This window comes from Zootermopsis nevadensis, unplaced genomic scaffold, assembly GCF_977971745.1.
Source record: "Zootermopsis nevadensis isolate Lab colony 2312 unplaced genomic scaffold, Znev_1.0 Znev_ptg000009l, whole genome shotgun sequence".
In the NCBI taxonomy this organism is placed as follows: Eukaryota; Metazoa; Arthropoda; class Insecta; order Blattodea; family Termopsidae; genus Zootermopsis; species Zootermopsis nevadensis.
In genome coordinates, this window is record NW_028259141.1 from 1,980,494 (window position 1) to 2,000,750 (window position 20,257).

The following is a 20,257-nucleotide window of genomic DNA, read 5'->3' on the forward strand; positions in this document are numbered from 1 at the left end:
AAGCAAAACAATGATGATAACTTTCAAAGTTAAGGAAGCAGACAACACGGAATGAGAAAGCTCACAGTGAATCATATTCTTGTGTCTTCACCGAATCACTAAAAATATCCCTCCGCCGTCCATTGCTAAACATTGGAAAAAGTAAGTATTGGCAACACTGTACTGTCGGCCGGGGGTGTTGTGCAGGAAGTATGACCTTGAGACATCCGCTACGTCTCACCAGTTGAGTAACGGCACTCGAAGGTGTGAGGTGAGTCGTTCGCAAGCGGAAGGAGTGTTCATTGTGAAACATTATTTTAAGACGAATTCGTACACGGAAAATGCCCTACAATCGTTTGTGCGTAGTTTTCAAGAATCGCGCGTGACGAATAAATCAACAATAACCCGATTTGTTCACCGTTTTCGTGAAACAGGAAGAAGTCCCAGGCAATGCTTCGTCGTGTGTCTAGAACTGTTTGCTTCTCAGAACGGGGCGGAAGAATACGTCATCTACAAATTTCTCCCTGAGTCCAATTCAGGATATTTGTGGTCTTTCATCATTTACACAGGAAAGGACACAGTTTTCACGTCATCATTGATATCAGAGGACATAGACAAAACATCAGCCATTGTGTTATCTCTAGCGGAGCCATTATTGGGTAGGGGACGTACATTGTTGATGGACAACTTCTACAATGAACCAGCATTAGCTCGGATACTGAAATCATTGAAGACTGACTGTGTTGGTACTCTCCGAATAAATAGGAAAGATGTTCCTCTAGCTAAATGCCACAATTCTAAATTCAATGATAATCTGTAGGGCAAATTCACCGGGAATAAAAATTGACCACTTGAAATACAGAGTGAATCTAGTGCAGGCTCTCCTAGTTGAACAAGAATGTGCCCCGACTAATTGAAAGACATTTTCCGGAGAGAATTCCTCCAACAGAGAAGAAGTCACGGCCTACAAAGCGTTGTGTGGTGTGTTACGAGCAGGGAAAGAGAAAGGAGACAGTGTTTTGGTGTCCTGATTGTGAGGCTGGTCTCTGTGTTGATGGCTGTTTCAAGATATTCCACACAAAACTCGACTTTAAAGGTAAATATTTTTTACATTTCTATAAAGCATAGTGTGTTGTGAACATTGTGGTAAAGTTCAACGTGTTATAGACCTCGATACTTAAAGAAATTGAACTGACAACTTGCACAGGCCATTGTTATCACAAAGGAAATCATTTCAAGTGCCCGGGCGGTCGCCATCGTTGGTGTACACGAGGTAGGGGAAGGAAATTTTCCACAAAGTGCAACAATGTAACAACTGTACTCCAGCTAAAAGCCAATCGATCTACTGCTCAAATGTCTCGTAGATGTTGGAACAAAAAAACTTTGGTTACCGACAATTTCATTTAAAATTGTAATTTTCATTGTAAATGTTTAATGTTTTTATATCCTACGCTACTGCAGAACTTTATTTTTCCCTCGTGACAACTTCGTACGTCGAAGTTTTACTTAACAAAACGTTCGTGGATTTATATTCCCATGACACAGTTTTATTAGAACAAAAAATTGCTTTGGCCACTGAAATTAAACTGAACGCTTCAAAACTAAAACGTACTTAAATAACTACGATAATTACAACAATGTATTAATTTTAGACTGGTTTATAGTTGAATGCTTTGAAAGTTTGTCGAACTAAGGGATTCCCCGCATTATGTACAGGATGAGTCAGAAGTATGTTTACAAAGTTCGTGTGCGTGTTACAGGTTAAAAAATAAGAATAAATTTTCCTATGATGATGGAGTCACAAATGTTTCTTTTTTCGAAATAATAGCCAGATAAGTTTAAATGAATGAGTTTATGTCAAAGATTTCGTATTATACTAATATTATGTTGTGTATACCGCATTCTTTGAATCAGCTACCGAAACGTCGTGTATATAAAAATATACCTTTATAGAATCATTGATATGTTATTTACAAATATCGAACGGAATTTGAGTAAGCAACAACCGAAGGACGTATTTGAATGGTTAGTTAAAAATTCGGGCACCGCCGGGAATCGAACCCGAGACCCCAGGATTACAAGGCCAGCGTTCTAACCGCTAGACCACCTCATCTTATTATTATTTAGTGTTCTGTCTGACGACAGGCGACAGGTCCATATGAACAGGATCCTTCCATCCTTTTCTCGGACTGGGACCTGTTCATATACGTTCTTGGCAGATGATCCAGAAGTGGTTTGGCATTGCCTTCTTCTGTGTGTGAATGGAGTAATTGTTGGGATGCCACGGAGTAAAACTCCGTGTTGCCTAGACCACGGCCTTGCCCAACACAAGTTATAAATTCGGGCACCGCCGGGAATCGAAACCGAGACCCCAGGATTACAAGGCGAGCGTTCTAAATCGCTCGATAAGTATTCATATCGATTACACTCGAAACTTCAATTCCCACAGTCTGAAGGTTTAAGTAAGGAGAGTGAAGGTACTTACTGGCCGAGTCCGTTCCCTTGTCCGTGGGGCAACGCTGACTGACGGTGGTGCCGGCTTTGGTCGGTGGCCAGCAGAGGACCGAGTCCCAGGTCCAGTTGCAGTACAAATCTACGGACATAAACAGATCTATTTGCAACTCGTGCGGAGTAAAATATCCCCACACACCTCCATCTTTTGTATCAGTGTTTTTTTTAAACATCTCAAACAAGAATTCGCTTCTGGCCACGCCACGTGATCAGTGTCGAGGAACTCTCAAGTGGCCAGTTTTATAAAATGTGCTTATTTCTGCAACGTCATCGACAACTAATAATACGCGTTTCGAAGATTTCTGTCTTCTGGGTTTATCGCTGTGTAGTCTGGTATAAGTTTACGACGTTTCGGTGGTCCTTTCTGCCTCCATCTTCAGGGCGATGAGTATGAAGATTTCTGTCTTCTGGGTTTATCGCTGTGTAGTCTGGTATAAGTTTACGACGTTTCGGTGGTCCTTTCTGCCTCCATCTTCAGGGCGATGAGTATGAAGATTTCCGTCTTCTGGGTTGTTGCGCTGTGTAGTCTGGTCGATGTTTACCAACGTTTCGGAGGTCATACTGCCTCCATCATCAGGGCGATGAGTATGAAGATTTCTGTCTTCTGGGTTGTTGCGCTGTGTAGTCTGGTCGATGTTAACCAACGTTTCGATGGTCCTTTCTGCCTCCATCATCAGGGCGATAAGTATGAAGATTCTGTCTTCTGGGTTTATCGCTGTGTAGTCTGGTATAAGTTTACGACGTTTCGATGGTCCTTTCTGCCTCCATCTTCAGGGCGATGAGTATGAAGATTTCTGTCTTCTGGGTTTATCGCTGTGTAGTCTGGTATAAGTTTACCGACGTTTCGGTGGTCCTTTCTGCCTCCATCTTCAGGGCGATGAGTATGAAGATTTCTGTCTTGTGGGTTTATCGCTGTGTAGTCTGGTATAAGTTTACGACGTTTCGATGGTCCTTGCTGCCTCCATCATCAGGGCGATGAGTATGAAGATTTCTGTCTTCAGGGTTTATCGCTGTGTAGTCTGGTATAAGTTTACCGACGTTTCGATGGTCCTTGCTGCCTCCATCATCAGGGCGATGAGTATGAAGATTTCTGTCTTCTGGGTTTATCGCTGTGTAGTCTGGTATAAGTTTACGACGTTTCGGTGGTCCTTTCTGCCTCCATCATCAGGGCGATAAGTATGAAGATTTCTGTCTTCTGGGTTTATCGCTGTGTAGTCTGGTATAAGTTTACCGACGTTTCGATGGTCCTTGCTGCCTCCATCATCAGGGCGATGAGTATGAAGATTTCTGTCTTCTGGGTTTATCGCTGTGTAGTCTGGTATAAGTTTAGGACGTTTCGGTGGTCCTTTCTGCCTCCATCTTCAGGGCGATGAGTATGAAGATTTCTGTCTTCTGGGTTGTTGCGCTGTGTAGTCTGGTAGAAGTTTACCGACGTTTCGATGGTCCTTTCTGCCTCCATCATCAGGGCGATTAGTATGAAGATTTCTGTCTTCTGGGTTGTTGCGCTGTGTAGTCTGGTATAAGTTTACCGACGTTTCGATGGTCCTTTCTGCCTCCATCATCAGGGCGATAAGTATGAAGATTTCTGTCTTCTGGGTTTATCGCTGTGTAGTCTGGTATAAGTTTACGACGTTTCGGTGGTCCTTTCTGCCTCCATCTTCAGGGCGATGAGTATGAAGATTTCTGTCTTCTGGGTTTATCGCTGTGTAGTCTGGTATAAGTTTACCGACGTTTCGATGGTCCTTTCTGCCTCCATCATCAGGGCGATAAGTATGAAGATTTCTGTCTTCTGGGTTTATCGCTGTGTAGTCTGGTATAAGTTTACGACGTTTCGGTGGTCCTTTCTGCTTCCATCTTCAGGGCGATGAGTATGAAGATTTCTGTCTTCTGGGTTTATCGCTGTGTAGTCTGGTATAAGTTTACCGACGTTTCGATGGTCCTTTCTGCCTCCATCATCAGGGCGATAAGTATGAAGATTTCTGTCTTCTGGGTTTATCGCTGTGTAGTCTGGTATAAGTTTACGACGTTTCGGTGGTCCTTTCTGCCTCCATCTTCAGGGCGATAAGTATGAAGATTTCTGTCTTCTGGGTTTATCGCTGTGTAGTCTGGTATAAGTTTACGACGTTTCGATGGTCCTTGCTGCCTCCATCATCAGGGCGATGAGTATGAAGATTTCTGTCTTCAGGGTTTATCGCTGTGTAGTCTGGTATAAGTTTACCGACGTTTCGATGGTCCTTGCTGCCTCCATCATCAGGGCGATGAGTATGAAGATTTCTGTCTTCTGGGTTTATCGCTGTGTAGTCTGGTATAAGTTTACGACGTTTCGGTGGTCCTTGCTGCCTCCATCATCAGGGCGATGAGTATGAAGATTTCTGTCTTCTGGGTTTATCGCTGTGTAGTCTGGTATAAGTTTACCGACGTTTCGATGGTCCTTTCTGCCTCCATCATCAGGGCGATAAGTATGAAGATTTCTGTCTTCTGGGTTTATCGCTGTGTAGTCTGGTATAAGTTTACGACGTTTCGATGGTCCTTGCTGCTTCCATCATCAGGGCGATGAGTATGAAGATTTCTGTCTTCTGGGTTTATCGCTGTGTAGTCTGGTATAAGTTTACCGACGTTTCGATGGTCCTTTCTGCCTCCATCATCAGGGCGATAAGTATGAAGATTTCTGTCTTGTGGGTTTATCGCTGTGTAGTCTGGTATAAGTTTACGACGTTTCGATGGTCCTTGCTGCCTCCATCATCAGGGCGATGAGTATGAAGATTTCTGTCTTCTGGGTTTATCGCTGTGTAGTCTGGTATAAGTTTACCGACGTTTCGATGGTCCTTTCTGCTTCCATCATCAGGGCGATAAGTATGAAGATTTCTGTCTTCTGGGTTTATCGCTGTGTAGTCTGGTATAAGTTTACGACGTTTCGATGGTCCTTGCTGCCTCCATCATCAGGGCGATGAGTATGAAGATTTCTGTCTTCTGGGTTTATCGCTGTGTAGTCTGGTATAAGTTTACCGACGTTTCGATGGTCCTTTCTGCCTCCATCATCAGGGCGATAAGTATGAAGATTTCTGTCTTCTGGGTTTATCGCTGTGTAGTCTGGTATAAGTTTACCAACGTTTCGATGGTCATTGCTGCCTCCATCATCAGGGCGATGAGTATGAAGATTTCTGTCTTCTGGGTTTATCGCTGTGTAGTCTGGTATAAGTTTACTACGTTTCGGTGGTCCTTTCTGCCTCCATCATCAGGGCGATAAGTATGAAGATTTCTGTCTTCTGGGTTTATCGCTGTGTAGTCTGGTATAAGTTTACGACGTTTCGGTGGTCCTTTCTGTCTCCATCATCAGGGCGATAAGTATGAAGATTTCTGTCTTCTGGGTTTATAGCTGTGTAGTCTGGTATAAGTTTACGACGTTTCGGTGGTCCTTTCTGCCTCCATCTTCAGGGCGATAAGTATGAAGATTTCTGTCTTCTGGGTTTATCGCTGTGTAGTCTGGTATAAGTTTACGACGTTTCGATGGTCCTTGCTGCCTCCATCATCAGGGCGATGAGTATGAAGATTTCTGTCTTCTGGGTTGTATCGCTGTGTACTCTGGTATATATGTTTACGACGTTTCGATGGTCCTTGCTGCCTCCATCATCAGGGCGATGAGTGTGAAGATTTCTGTCTTCTGGGTTGTATCGCTGTGTAGTCTGGTAGAAGTTTACCGACGTTTCGATGGTCCTTGCTGCCTCCATCATCAGGGCGATGAGTATGAAGATTTCTGTCTTCTGGGTTTATCGCTGTGTAGTCTGGTATAAGTTTACGACGTTTCGGTGGTCCTTTCTGCCTCCATCATCAGGGCGATGAGTAAGTCACGAGAGTGAAAACCGCTAGGGTTATAGGAACCAGACAAGCGTAATGATGGATGATTAAAATAAATTCAGGGCAGAGATTAATAAATTTATAAAAAAGTTATGCAATGGTCTATAAAATTCCCTGGCAAATATACAACAAAGAAAGTGATTATTAAATAATGGTACTATTTCTTGTGGATGAACACCGATCTCCCTCTAGTATTGTGCCTGGTGTAGTGTCGAATGAAAGGATGTTTATGAATTTTAATAACTTTAAAGAAGGCGGATGTGACCATCCAGTATGATTAACACTAATCCTTGCGTTAATATAGAAGTTTAACCAATCGTGTAGGCTGGATTACAGAATGAATATCGAGGTGATATGGACAAAAATACATTTAAAACCACGTAATACTACGCCATTTCATGATAAGAAGGTTCTTCGAAGTGTCTGATGTTCTTTTGTTTTCACACTTGAACAAATTTATTTTAAGACTTGTAACCTCACTTTTGCAAGGTCCTCGTTAATCTAGTTACACAGTGGGGTTAGAGTCCCTGAAAATCTTCAATACATTCAAAATTTTGTTTTTCCACAAAAAACAGTCAAATTCTTCTGGAATAACATGGACATTTTCCACCGATTCTAATTACGAGTAATAAAATAACGCAGGGCCCACTACACGTATTTCAAAAGCAGATGTTTTTATCTTATTGTAAATTTATTACACTCAATTAAATATATGTTTGTTTGTTGCTTTGTTAGATTCAATTTACTTCTTTGTGAAGTCAATTGTACGTAAATTAAATTTTAAATATTTTACACTTTATTATATAATTATTCTCCACTCATGTCCGATTTCGAATAATATCCATAAAAAGTTAAAAATCAGACTGGACATATATGAAATGTTCCTTAAAATTCATACTTGGAGGAACCAAATATACCTTACAACTTTCCAAAATGAAAATAAATCTAGATTTTAATAACCACAGATCAGATTTCTATAATGTTTGTTAATCACCTAGCCAATCAAATTCCGCATTCCCTATAAAGTTATTTGATAAAAGACCACGTTGGGATATCTGAGACTTAACCCCCAAAATATCACGTCCTGTGGTACAACAACCAAATCAAAATTATTTCCGACCAGTGTCATATTCCCCCACCGTCCCCTATGTCGCTGGAGTCGTACGCATCCTGATTGCTAGGCCTCTGTTCAAGCCAGTTGCGCAAAGGCTGTGTGCGCTTGAGATCATGATTCCTTCGCAGAACATGTACTAATTCTCCATCTTTACTTCGCGTAGAAATCTTTTGCTTATGTTCGTTAATGAAATACCGAATAAAATAACAATACACTAACTAGCAGTGTTTATCTGTGACAAATGCTAATCGAGTATCGAAACAATTGAAATTTCGACCTATCGATTTCAAGAAGTGTATCATCTGTAATTCGGAAACAATTGAAATTTCGAAATATCGATTTCAAGAAGTGTATCATCTGTAATTCGGAAACAATTGAAATTTCGACCTATCGATTTCAAGAAGTGTATCATCTGTAATTCGGAAACAATTGAAATTTCGACCTATCGATTTCAAGAAGTGTATCATCTGTAATTCGGAAACAATTGAAATTTCGACCTATCGATTTCAAGAAGTGTATCATCTGTAATTCGGAAACAATTGAAATTTCGACCTATCGATTTCAAGAATTGTATCATCTGTAATTCGGAAACAATTGAAATTTCGACCTATCGATTTCAAGAAGTGTATCATCTGTAATTCGGAAACAATTGAAATTTCGACCTATCGATTTCAAGAAGTGTATCATCTGTAATTCGGAAACAATTGAAATTTCGACCTATCGATTTCAAGAAGTGTATCATCTGTAATTCGGAAACAATTGAAATTTCGACCTATCGATTTCAAGAAGTGTATCATCTGTAATTCGGAAACAATTGAAATTTCGACCTATCGATTTCAAGAAGTGTATCATCTGTAATTCGGAAACAATTGAAATTTCGACCTATCGATTTCAAGAATTGTATCATCTGTAATTCGGAAACAATTGAAATTTCGACCTATCGATTTCAAGAAGTGTATCATCTGTAATTCGGAAACAATTGAAATTTCGACCTATCGATTTCAAGAATTGTATCATCTGTAATTCGGAAACAATTGAAATTTCGACGTATCGATTTCAAGAATTGTATCATCTGTAATTCGGAAACAATTGAAATTTCGACCTATCGATTTCAAGAAGTGTATCATCTGTAATTCGGAAACAATTGAAATTTCGACCTATCGATTTCAAGAAGTGTATCATCTGTAATTCGGAAACAATTGAAATTTCGACCTATCGATTTCAAGAAGTGTATCATCTGTAATTCGATTATTGTCATTGGTGTTGTTTTGAGCGTGTTTCATGATTAGTAAGTAGTTTCAGGTTTTAAATCTAACACTTTGTAGTACTCAAGTTGGATTTCGCTAACTTTAATTTAAATTTTTAGGTTAAGTTGATAAGCAACAAGCTGTTACTGGAATCCAAATAGAACAAAATGAGATCAAATCATTGGAAAACATCACAAAAACTGCGATGGATGGTGTCGCCCTCATCTGTTGCGTGCGTAATGAAGCAAATACTCCACACTCTGGTACATTTCAGGGAAATGTATTTAAGTCCACTTAACCGTAAAATTAAAATCTGGCGTGTATCACCGGAACAAAAAATTTAACACGAAATTTGTATATATTAAATCTTGTCCGTCTAATCACAATAAATTCTTATTAAATATTAAAATATTACAATAATTAACATTTAAAATATTTAAAATATTAAATGATGTTCTTTATCGAAATATTCGATTTACATTAGACCATCATTTTTTCATGTTTCACGACATGTTTCAGTTCCTAAAAGAACCATCCTGAGGTGTATATAATTATATAAAGATTCATTTAATATTTTAAATATTTTAAATGTTAATTATTGTAATATTTTAATATTTAATAAGAATTATTGTGATTAGACGGACAAGATTTAATATATACTTATTATATCACAATATGACGCAACTTTACCATCTTACGAAATTTGTGACGATGTGTTTACTGAATACATCCAACAACTGTTAGAAATTTTAAGGACCACGTCTCGTTCTGACCAAGGTTCGAGCCCCGAAATCTATATGTTTAAGTGTCCTTGGTCCTTACCGTTATTAACAACGAAGTTCTACCATCGACAGTCACCTTCAAAATCTGTCTAAGATTTGGCCTTTCTGAACAAACTTTTGTATGTTCGAGTAAGCCGATGGTTTGCAATGGGAGTGCCTTGTGGAAACTTCACTTAGTATTCCCATTATAAATACTCCCTGTACTAGATATTATTATATCATGATTTCTTAGATTACAGTGTATTCGGAATAATTAATCTATTACATAACACTAATTCTAACACAAAAAATAATGATAAAATGTAAATAATTATTAAAACATACAATAAAAATGCAAGTTCTTAACGTAAGCTACCAAATACTTCGCTAATCTTTAAATATTTCAACTCTTTTATTTCGATTACTAAACTGACAAGATCGATAGGGTTGAATCGATTTATATATTTACGTTACAAATAATCGAAGATGGACACAACCTAACCTCTTCACTGCAAAAGCGTCATCACTAATTACTGTAACGTAGGAAATTATACGAACATCTACTCGAAATTAATTTTTCGCGAAAATTATCAAATTGGAATTTTATAAATCAGTAGTTCTCGATGCCAAATATGATTTAGAAACAAATACCAGTCAAAATATGAAATAAACCGTGTATACTCGCTTCTATTAAATCTGAATAAATATTAACAGTGATACTTATATTTAAATTTAATTATCGTTTGTTATTAAGGGAATATTCATATGGGAATAGTCTACATTTGTTAAGTAACGTGTTCGTTAAAATGTTTTATTCCCATGCAAAGTAAAGTTTTTTATAAAGTTACTGGACTAGGAATCAATGGAACACGAGAGAGAGATCTAATTAATTAAAATAAAATTCTTAAAAATCTCTGACAGGATTTATCTCTTCTACATTTTATGAGAAATACGTAAATTATGAACCAATTTTAATATCCACGATCTAAGTAAGATATAAGCAAAACACATTGGTTTAGTCACATTTCAAGAATAGTAAATAAATAAATTTAGAAAGACAAATTTAAGTTATAAACTGTAAGGACAGATGAATGTGTGTAGTATTTCTTTATATTGTGTATATCTTACTGGTATGTCATTTTATTTAGTATTTCATATAAACTTTTAATATATTTATGTTCATTTTTCTTCAGATTAAAATGATGTTTTCTTTTATTTAACCTGACAGAACTCATGGTCTCAGAATGGTAATATTACGTTCTTGGATGGCAGGATTTAAGCTATACGAACCTCCCGGTGGGATATTGTAGTCTGCAAACCTCTGACTGCATATCTCCACACTCGTTACTATCCCATATTCATCACTGTCCATGTTGAAACGTTTGTTAACTGACGTAGTCGTCTTCAGTGTACAGTAGAAGTGACTCGGTCGAAATATATGGATTAAATCTATCGGAATTCCCTCGTTTTGGATTCACGTGGCTGCATCATTTCGATTTTTAGAGAATTATCCTAAGGAATATAAGCCGCCATTTTGTTTAGCATCATCTCGTGATCTGAAAAACAAAAAAAGATAATGGTATATATCATTCAAAGTACAAACTATGTTATGCAATTAGAACAGTTTCCGAACAAAATTCTTAATACATTTCTTACTTCAGCCTTCCACTATGATAACTTCATATAGTATGGGTCTACGAAGAGAAGTGTACATGGAGATTAAATTAAAATTAATTATTTGGTTATTCTGTCAAATCGCAATGTATTTAAAATAAGATAATTAAAATAATAATTTTAACATCTGTAAATAAAGTTTGTGTATAGACCTGAAGTATATTATATATTTTAAAATAATTAAAATATCATTCTGTGTTCCATATCCAATAATCGATTTACAATTCCAATTCCAATTCCAATTGTAAATCGATTATTCGATATGGAACACAGAATGATATTTTTTAATTATTTTAATTATCTTATTTTAAATACATTGTGATTTGACAGAATAACCAAATAATTAATTTTAATTTAATAAATCACAATATGACGCAACTACACTATCTTATGAAGATTAAAATAATTGGTTATACGTATTTTTCTAAATTCAAATGTTTTGTTTGTACAATTTCACGTCAGTTGAAATAAAATGTATGAAAGAATATTACCAACCTGGTACAGAGAATTTCCTAAAAAAAATCTATAGATCTACACATTAACATTAGACGGTAAATCGTGTTTTATATATATATATATATATATATATATATTTATTTATTTATTCTTGCTTTATTAAACGACGCCTAAATACGGTACGTATACAGAATCCAATGTAAAAGGAAGGTTCGCGGAATCATTTCTATAATAGCGAGGTATTTACTTGGCAATACTGAGGAAAACCACGGAACACCTCAGTCAGGGCAGTGATTTCTGGGCGGAGATTTGAACTTCGGATTTTCCAAACACAAAGTCTAACGGATCGATCACACCAGGAAAAAGTTCAAGGTGTAAAGACAGTTTATGTATTTCTGAGCTTAAGAGACTTTCAAAATCTCCTCGAATGTTCGGGAGACCATCATTAGGCGTATCCGTTGAATTTAAAGGAAAATGTTAGTAATTATTGTCGCCAGGACCGTAGTTCAAATCCTGGTAGAGATATATAACAACAAATAATAATAATAATAATTCAACTGGAACTGTCTTCAGGTCACTCAGAAAATATTTGGCCAACATTCCGGGCGAACACGACATCAGGGAACTTCAGAAAACCGCCATCTTAGGATCTTCATACATCATTCGAAAGACGCGGTCGTAAAATATGTAGTCATCTCTAACAATAAAACTATGTAATATATGTAACACGTATTAAAAACAAAATATATTTCGTAAATAGCTGCTGAACTATGTACCTTAGGGACAAGGTTTGTCTCGGGTAGGGGAGCCACGGGGCAGAACGGGGTATCGGCTTCATTTCGTCTGTAATGCGATGCGATCTATTGGGACCGGGTGAGATAACATTAGCATACAGCACAGGGTTATCCTATGTCAGTCAGCGTCATTTTGTGGTTACAGTTTCTGAAATAATCATCCTTGTTGGATTTTGCTCCTACATTTTAAAATTTTCTCTCAATTTCCAGCGAAGGTAAAACCTATTCATTATTCATATCCACTTTGTAGAATGATGTCGTTTTTGGTGGGACAATCCTAATTTGAAATAATATACTCGGGGCAGAATGGGGTACCCAGAGTAGAGGATAAAATACAAGTGCCTATATTGTGGCGATGTATATTCACAGTCTATTGAAGGGTTCGATCCTGTATTCGTCTTGCTTGAAATGAGCCCAAAACTCATGTACAGGTGTTGATAGTCACGATGACGAAGAGGTTCACGTGTGTGCCGTCCCCTAATTAGATTTCAAATGTGTGTAAAGTTTCGACATTTTACTTTGTATACCTTGTAATCCTGGGGTCTCGGGTTCGATTCCCGGCGGTGCCCGAATTTATAACTTGTGTTGGGCAAGGCCGTGGTTTAGGCAACACGGAGTTTTCCTCCGTGGCATCCCAACAATTACTCCATTCACACACAGAAGAAGGCAATGGCAAACCACTTCTGGATCATCTGCCAAGAACGTATATGAACAGGTCCCAGTCCGAGAAGAGAAAAGGATGGAAGGATCCTGTTCATATGGACCTGTCGTCAGACACAACACTAAATAAATAAATACTAAATCATTTTTATATCCCACGTCATAATTATTAGATAATCTGTGTCTTCTAACAACTTTTTCAAACATATATCAACCATACCCCGTCTTGCACGGGGCAAAATGGGGCAAGTTATATTTTTTGTAAATAAATTAATATTTAAAAAACTGTAACTCTTAGAACTAAACTAATGACTCATTATAAATTTCAAATTGACAATAAATCCACAGAATTTCCTCCATGTGAGACAGTATGACCTCTGAAACGTCGGTAAACATCGACCAGACTACACAGCGCAACAACCCAGAAGACAGAAATCTTCATACTCTGATGACGGAGGCAGTATGACCTCTGAAACGTTGGTTAACATCGACCAGACTACACAGCGCAACAACCCAGAAGACAGAAATCTTCATACTCTGATGACGGAGGCAGTATGACCTCTGAAACGTTGGTAAACATCGACCAGACTACACAGCGCAAGAACCCAGAAGACAGAAATCTTCATACTCATCGCCCTGATGATGGAGGCAGTATGACCTCTGAATCTTTGGTAAACATCGACCAGACTACACAGCGTAACAACCCAGAAGACGGAACTCTTCGAAATATTAATAGTTTATATTTTAAATCATATGTAAAATATAAATAATTTCACTGCAAAATTTCCCACGAACTAAAGTGTGCATGAATGAAACCCAAACGCATTTGAAAATGTTACGTAATGAAATTCTTGTGGCCTTATTTTTACAGGTGTTCACTGAGGGGCCCTGAGTAGCGCAGCTGACATCGTCAGTCAGCTGTTAGAGAACCTATGGAACGAGGTGATTCGAGCAGGAGCTGGACGATTACTATCGTTTGAAGTCCGTCCCGGAAACATTGAAGTTACCAATCGCGGTAAAGGCGATTAGTGATCCGTATTCTAAGCAAGTGTTTCACCGCGGTGTACGAGGACTTTACGGGCTATGACAACTTTTAAGAGAGCTTCCCCGGTTTCTCCGTGGCATCCCAACAATTACTCCATTCACACACAGAAGAATGCAATGGCAAACCACTTCTGGATCATCTGCCAAGAACGTATATGAACAGGTCCCAGTCCGAGAAAAGGATGGAAGGATCCTGTTCATATGGACCTGTCGTCAGACAGAACACTAAATAATAATAATAATAGCAGGGAAGTTTCCGCCATATGTTCAGAGGGCACTTTTGTCAGCAGGGGTGCGAACAGTGCAAAACGCCTTGGCTTTTCTAAAAAAAACTGGAGACAATGGAAGGTCAAACCCGGGCTTATCGCCGCACGCGACTAACCAGAGTGAGATGAAAACAGTCTGCGGTAGGGCACAGCATCCTTCATGTACCCGCAAATGAAAGATAAATATGAATGAGGTCAGGCGAACGAGGTGGCCCGTCTATGTACTCTTAGCAAGTTACAGTACGTACGTCCTTAAACGAAAGAGAAAATGCCTAAACATATTTTGTTTGGACAAAACACGTTCAAATTTTAACTCTCTCTCGTATATATTAAATTTTGTCCGTCTAATCACAATAAATTCTTATTAAATATTAAAATATTACAATAATTAACATTTAAAATATTTAAAATATTAAATGATGTTCTTTATCGAAATATTCGATTTACATTAGACCATCATTTTTCATGTTTCACGACATGTTTCAGTTCCTAAAAGAACCATCCTCAGGTGTATATAATTATATAAAGCTTCAAAACGATAAATAATTCAAATACAATCCCTCGTATGTTCAATAATTCAATCAGGTTTCTTGTTCCCCGAAAATTTCCAGGTTATGTCGATTAACAGACTCTTCTACCTCATACGCCATTTTAACAACTGTGAGTGTTTAGTTTATAAATATTTGGCAACTCTGGTGGCATGAATTATAAACATTATCATATAACCTACTCGGATTCGTTTAGTTTCAAATTCTCTGACTTTAGCGTAAGGATCAATGATGCAGTCGATTGGTTCGTATTCAATTTGTAACTATTATATATATTTTTTTATTTAATTAAACACGTAAGTTGAGAACTGTTACTAGCGGAGGGCAGACAAACGTATTTATATTAGTTAAAATTGTGTTAATTTTTTTTCAATTCTTACATACGACATTGGCATTTTAATTATAGACAAATAGTATACGTTATAAGAGTTAGCTTACAATGTAAGTGGGAATCATTATGATTCCCAAGGTGAGCTCCGTAAAATACCTTATTTACAACATTTAAATATATTCCGAATGCAAGTTGTTGATCATGAAGTGGTCAATATTTTATGAGTACACGACATTCTTCGTAAGATAATCCACGTTTGAGATAATCCATAAAGTTCGATTTCGAGCTTCGAGGAAATCAAAAGCTATATGAATTTTAAAATATTGTCCTGCAAACTTTTGGTATCGCCCTCAAGTACCAAGTTTAAAATAAAAAATCAATTTAGTTCTCAGAGACGCCACGAACTCATGTGTAAATCATTCTATGTGTTTATTTGAGAGAAAAATTATTTTAATAATTGGTCACAGCTAAGCTGATTTGTTATCAATAAAGTAAAATACATTTTTAAGTAATTTTAAACCTAAGATAGTATAATTGCGTCATATTGTGAATCAAATATTAAATTAATTATTTGGTTTTTGTCCGTCTAATCACAATTATATTTAAAATTTACAAATAAAATAATTAAAATATCATTTTATGTTCCACATCGAATAATGTTCCAAATGTAAATCGATTATTCGATGTGGAACATAAAATGATATTTTAATTATTTTATTTGTAAATTTTAAATATAATTGTGATTAGACGGACAAAAACCAAATAATTAATTTAATTTTAAACCTGTTTATCTGTCCTCCGCTAGTAACAGTTTCCAAGTCAAGTGTTTAGTTAAATTAGACATTTATATTTGAGATTTAGAATCTGAATAAAATAAATGTGTTTACATGAACCAAACAGCTATGATTTTTAAGCTACGGTGAGCATAGTTGGATAATTAACGCTGATGAACACAAACACAGCGAAATTCTCTACTCTCGTTTGTAAATAAACGTGGACTAGTGAGATTAATGTTTCCATGACAAGAGTATCAGGTCTATGTTGTACTTGACGAAAATTACGTATTTACCCTTGTATGACTTTTTGTCCGAACTCTACTTGAAGAAAAACTTTCGTGGAGCGACAGATTTTTTTCTGAACACAGAGACGGAAATAATATAAAACGGAAACCTTGATTCTGAGAAATTCCGCGTTTTCAGTCGACTGTGACTTTCTGGGACTGTGAAGCAGTGTGGCTTCCGTACCAACTTAACGGAGTTAACTTTCCCTCTTTTCTCGTCTTATCGTTCTTTTTAATTTTTTATTTTTTAATAAATGAGCCCAAAACTCATGTACAGGTGTTGATAGTCACGATGACGAAGAGGTTCACGTGTGTGCCGTCCCCTAATTAGATTTCAAATGTGTGTAAAGTTTCGACATTTTACTTTGTATACCTTGTAATCCTGGGGTCTCGGGTTCGATTCCCGGCGGTGCCCGAATTTATAACTTGTGTTGGGCAAGGCCGTGGTCTAGGCAACACGGAGTTTTCCTCCGTGGCATCCCAACAATTACTCCATTCACACACAGAAGAAGGCAATGGCAAACCACTTCTGGATCATCTGCCAAGAACGTATATGAACAGGTCCCAGTCCGAGAAAAGGATGGAAGGATCCTGTTCATAATATATGGTCCTGTCGTCAGACAGAACACTAAATAAATAAATAAATACTAAATCATTCTTATGTCACACGTCATAATTATTAGATAATCTTACAACTTTTTCAAACATATATCAACCATACCCCGTCTTGCCCCGTGGACGGGGCAAAATGGGGCAAGTTATATTTTTTTGTAAATAAATTAATATTTAAAAAACTGTAACTCTTAGAACTAAACTAATGACTCATTATAAATTTCAAATTGACAATAAATCCACAAAAGTTTCCTCAATGTATTTGTCTTTATTACTATTTTCCTTTCCACAGGCCTCCAAAGATTAAGTTCCCCGTTCTGCCTTGATCTCCCCTACAGAAGCCATTTTCTCTTTACATGTCTGTCGTCTAATATCAGACAGCGTGGTTTCGGGTAGTACACGACAAACATTTCTCGAAAATATTATTTGAGAACAAATACAATTTAGTTGGCTTATTTCTTTATCCCTGATGATTATATAAACTCTTTTCTGTTTATTATTGGATAGATAACTTGTTTTCATGTTTATTTATTTAGTTTCAGGAAATATAATTAGATTTTCTATTAGAATGAACGACATTGAAACCAATACAAAAAAAAAAGACACGTGGAAAATGGACAGAATATCAAATGAAACTTGATTATGTTAGGAACAAGCAGATATTTTTTCAGTTCAAAAAATGTCTCGTGGAGAACTTTCACCGATGATTTGGAGAAAGAACTATTCAGCTATATACGAGGTGCGATCGGAAAGTTTCAAGACTGCGCGTATAAAAACCCGTACACTTATCTCAGGTATTAAATTCATCCATCACCCTCGAAGTAGTTCCCCTGGGAGTGAACACAACGATCCCAGCGCCGCTGCCAACCCTGGAAGCATCCCTGGAAATCTTTCTTTGTCAGCCTGTCAAGCACCATCTGCGATTCTGCCTGAATCTCTTCTATCGTCTCAAATCTCCTTCCCTTTAGCTGAATTTTCATCTTTGGGAAGAGGAAGAAGTCACACGGAGCTTAGAAAGGAAGTTGGGGTCGGTTCTTGCAAGATCTTTGAGCTCCTGACAAACGAGAAGTCGATTCTGCTTCTGGTCCTCAGACAGGATGCGTCGCATGTGGAGTTCTTCCTTTAGAATCAGCTGACAGGTCCCATAGCCTATCCCAACAATGTCGCACAAGTCGTTGATGGTACGACGTCGATCTTCGTGAATGGCTGCCGAATCTTCGTAACATTTTCGGGCGTTGTGCTCGAAGATGGTCGTCCAGAATGCTCGTCAACATCGACAGAGGTTCGGCCACTTTTAAAACGTGAATGCCACACAAAAGTTTGTGCACGACCCATTGCGGACTCCCCAAATGCTTGCTTTAGCATTTCATAGGTTTCCGTAGCCGTTTTGGCGAGTCTTTGGCAAAATTTGATGCACACGCCATTCCGAAATCGCAGGAGGGTCGGTGTAATGCACTACTAAAACGCCCGTAACTAAGAAACAAATGCTAATTCGATGATGCCGGCTGGCACACTGATTCACTATGAATGTAGGCCGCACCCTCTAGCGGCAGAAGCTCGTACTACATCCGGTTCGCCCTCTGTTGACACAGTCTTGAAACTTTCCGATCGCACCTCGTACGTCTTTGTAGTGGTGGTTGGGCTCATGATACGCCGATACTGAGGGAAATATTTCATATTACAAATGCGATTACTACAAAAGACGTTAAGATTCATTACTTCATATTTATTATTGACTGCAAATGGGTTTATACCCGGTGGCAGTGTCCTACAATAACATACAAAACAATGAGACAGAACAGAACAATGAGATACATCAACACAATGAGACAGAACAAAACAATAAACAAAAGGACACAACAAAAACAATAAGACACAATAAACAATGAGATACATCAACACAGAGACAGAACAAAACAATAAACAAAAGGACACAACAAAAACAATATGACACCCAAACAATGGGATACATCAACACAATGAGACACAACAAAACAATAAACAAAGGACACAACAAAAACAATAAGACACAATAAACAATGAGATACATCAACACAGAGACAGAACAAAACAATAAACAAAAGGACACAACAAAAACAATATGACACACAAACAATGGGATACATCAACACAATGAGACACAACAAAACAATAAACAAAGGACACAACAAAAACCATAAGACACAACATACAATGAGATACATCAACACAGAGACAGAACAAAACAATAAAAAAGGACACAACAAAAACAACACATCCCACTCAAAATCAACCACCTCATAAATTACAAAACCATCCAACCTCAAGTACTTAACTTAAAAAAAAGAACTTAATACCACCTAGACATAAGACAATAACTGTAATGTATTACAAACGTCATGAACTGATGCACTCACACAACAATACAATGAGACACAACAATACAACATACCACACTCAAAATAAAACATCTGACACAATAAAAAAACACACATCCACTAATTAATCACAATACTTAAGAGTGGAATATAAAGTCCGCTCTCAGTACATGAAAATTTTATCCCAAAGAACTACAGCCCTTCATCACTTGGAGACTAAGACACTTCACTTCACTTATCACCATTTATTCCCAACTTAATAACCCTTAGCTTGTAACTACTTTTCTGACCCTCTTTCTAAAGGTGCCTAATTTACAGGGGAAAGACTCTAGCACGCCTGGAGGTAATTGGTTCCAGCTTCTTATGGTCCTATTTACAAAGGAATATTTGCCTACATCCGTTCTTTGTTTCCTAGTCCTAATTTTCCGAGTATGATCGTCCCTGCCCAGGTAGCATGGCTTTAATAATCTATCCTCTATCATTTTCCAAGCCCGGCCCCCCGTGTATGCTTTGAAAAGGGCGCACATTCGGGCTATCAATCTACGCTGTGCCAATGTTTCCCAACCAGATTCGTTCGTGAAATTAGCAAATTTAGCCGCTCTCTTCTGCACCCGATTTAGTGCTCTTACCTGTCCTTCCCTGTAAGGGTCCCAACACACAGTTCCATATTCAAGTATCGGTCTCACTAGCGACGTATAAGCTAAACGTTTCGTATTGTTATTTCCCTTTTTTAGTATACGCATTACGAAATGGAGAGCCTTCCATGCTTTAATTAGTGTATAATTCACATGATCTGCCCAGCTCAGATCACTGCGAATAAGTATTCCTAAGTACTTAAAGCTATTTGCCTCTGGAATTAATTGATCCCCAAAAAAGTAACTCAGCTTATCCTTCACCCTAGCTCTATTGAAGCTGACTGCTTTACTTTTACCTGGATTTATCTTCATTTCATTTTCTACCGCCCATTCCCATAATCTATTCATATCTG

At 37.6% G+C, this 20,257-nt stretch overlaps 1 protein-coding gene and 1 long non-coding RNA gene across 10 annotated transcripts in view; one reads left to right on the forward strand and one right to left on the reverse strand.

Moving 5' to 3' along the window:
* The window catches only part of Pdfr (Pigment-dispersing factor receptor), a 95,992-nt gene that overhangs the window by 30,495 nt on the left and 45,240 nt on the right, over nt 1-20,257 (reverse strand). For all 9 annotated transcript variants that reach the window (XR_015534331.1, XR_015534330.1, XM_087345774.1 and 6 more), the window contains exons 2-3: nt 10,758-11,023; nt 2,465-2,572 (exon numbers count right to left, since the gene is read on the reverse strand). Coding sequence is in view for 7 of the 9 variants with exons in the window: in XM_087345774.1 (XP_087201900.1) it covers nt 2,465-2,572; nt 10,758-10,839 (190 nt within the window). In the remaining 2 variants the exon portion in view is untranslated. The remainder of the gene's footprint in view (nt 1-2,464; nt 2,573-10,757; nt 11,024-20,257) is intronic.
* On the forward strand, nt 238-17,169 carry LOC147874312 (uncharacterized). The gene is made up of 2 exons (XR_015534332.1): nt 238-1,075; nt 13,923-17,169. It is a non-coding gene; the product is annotated as an uncharacterized LOC147874312 (long non-coding RNA).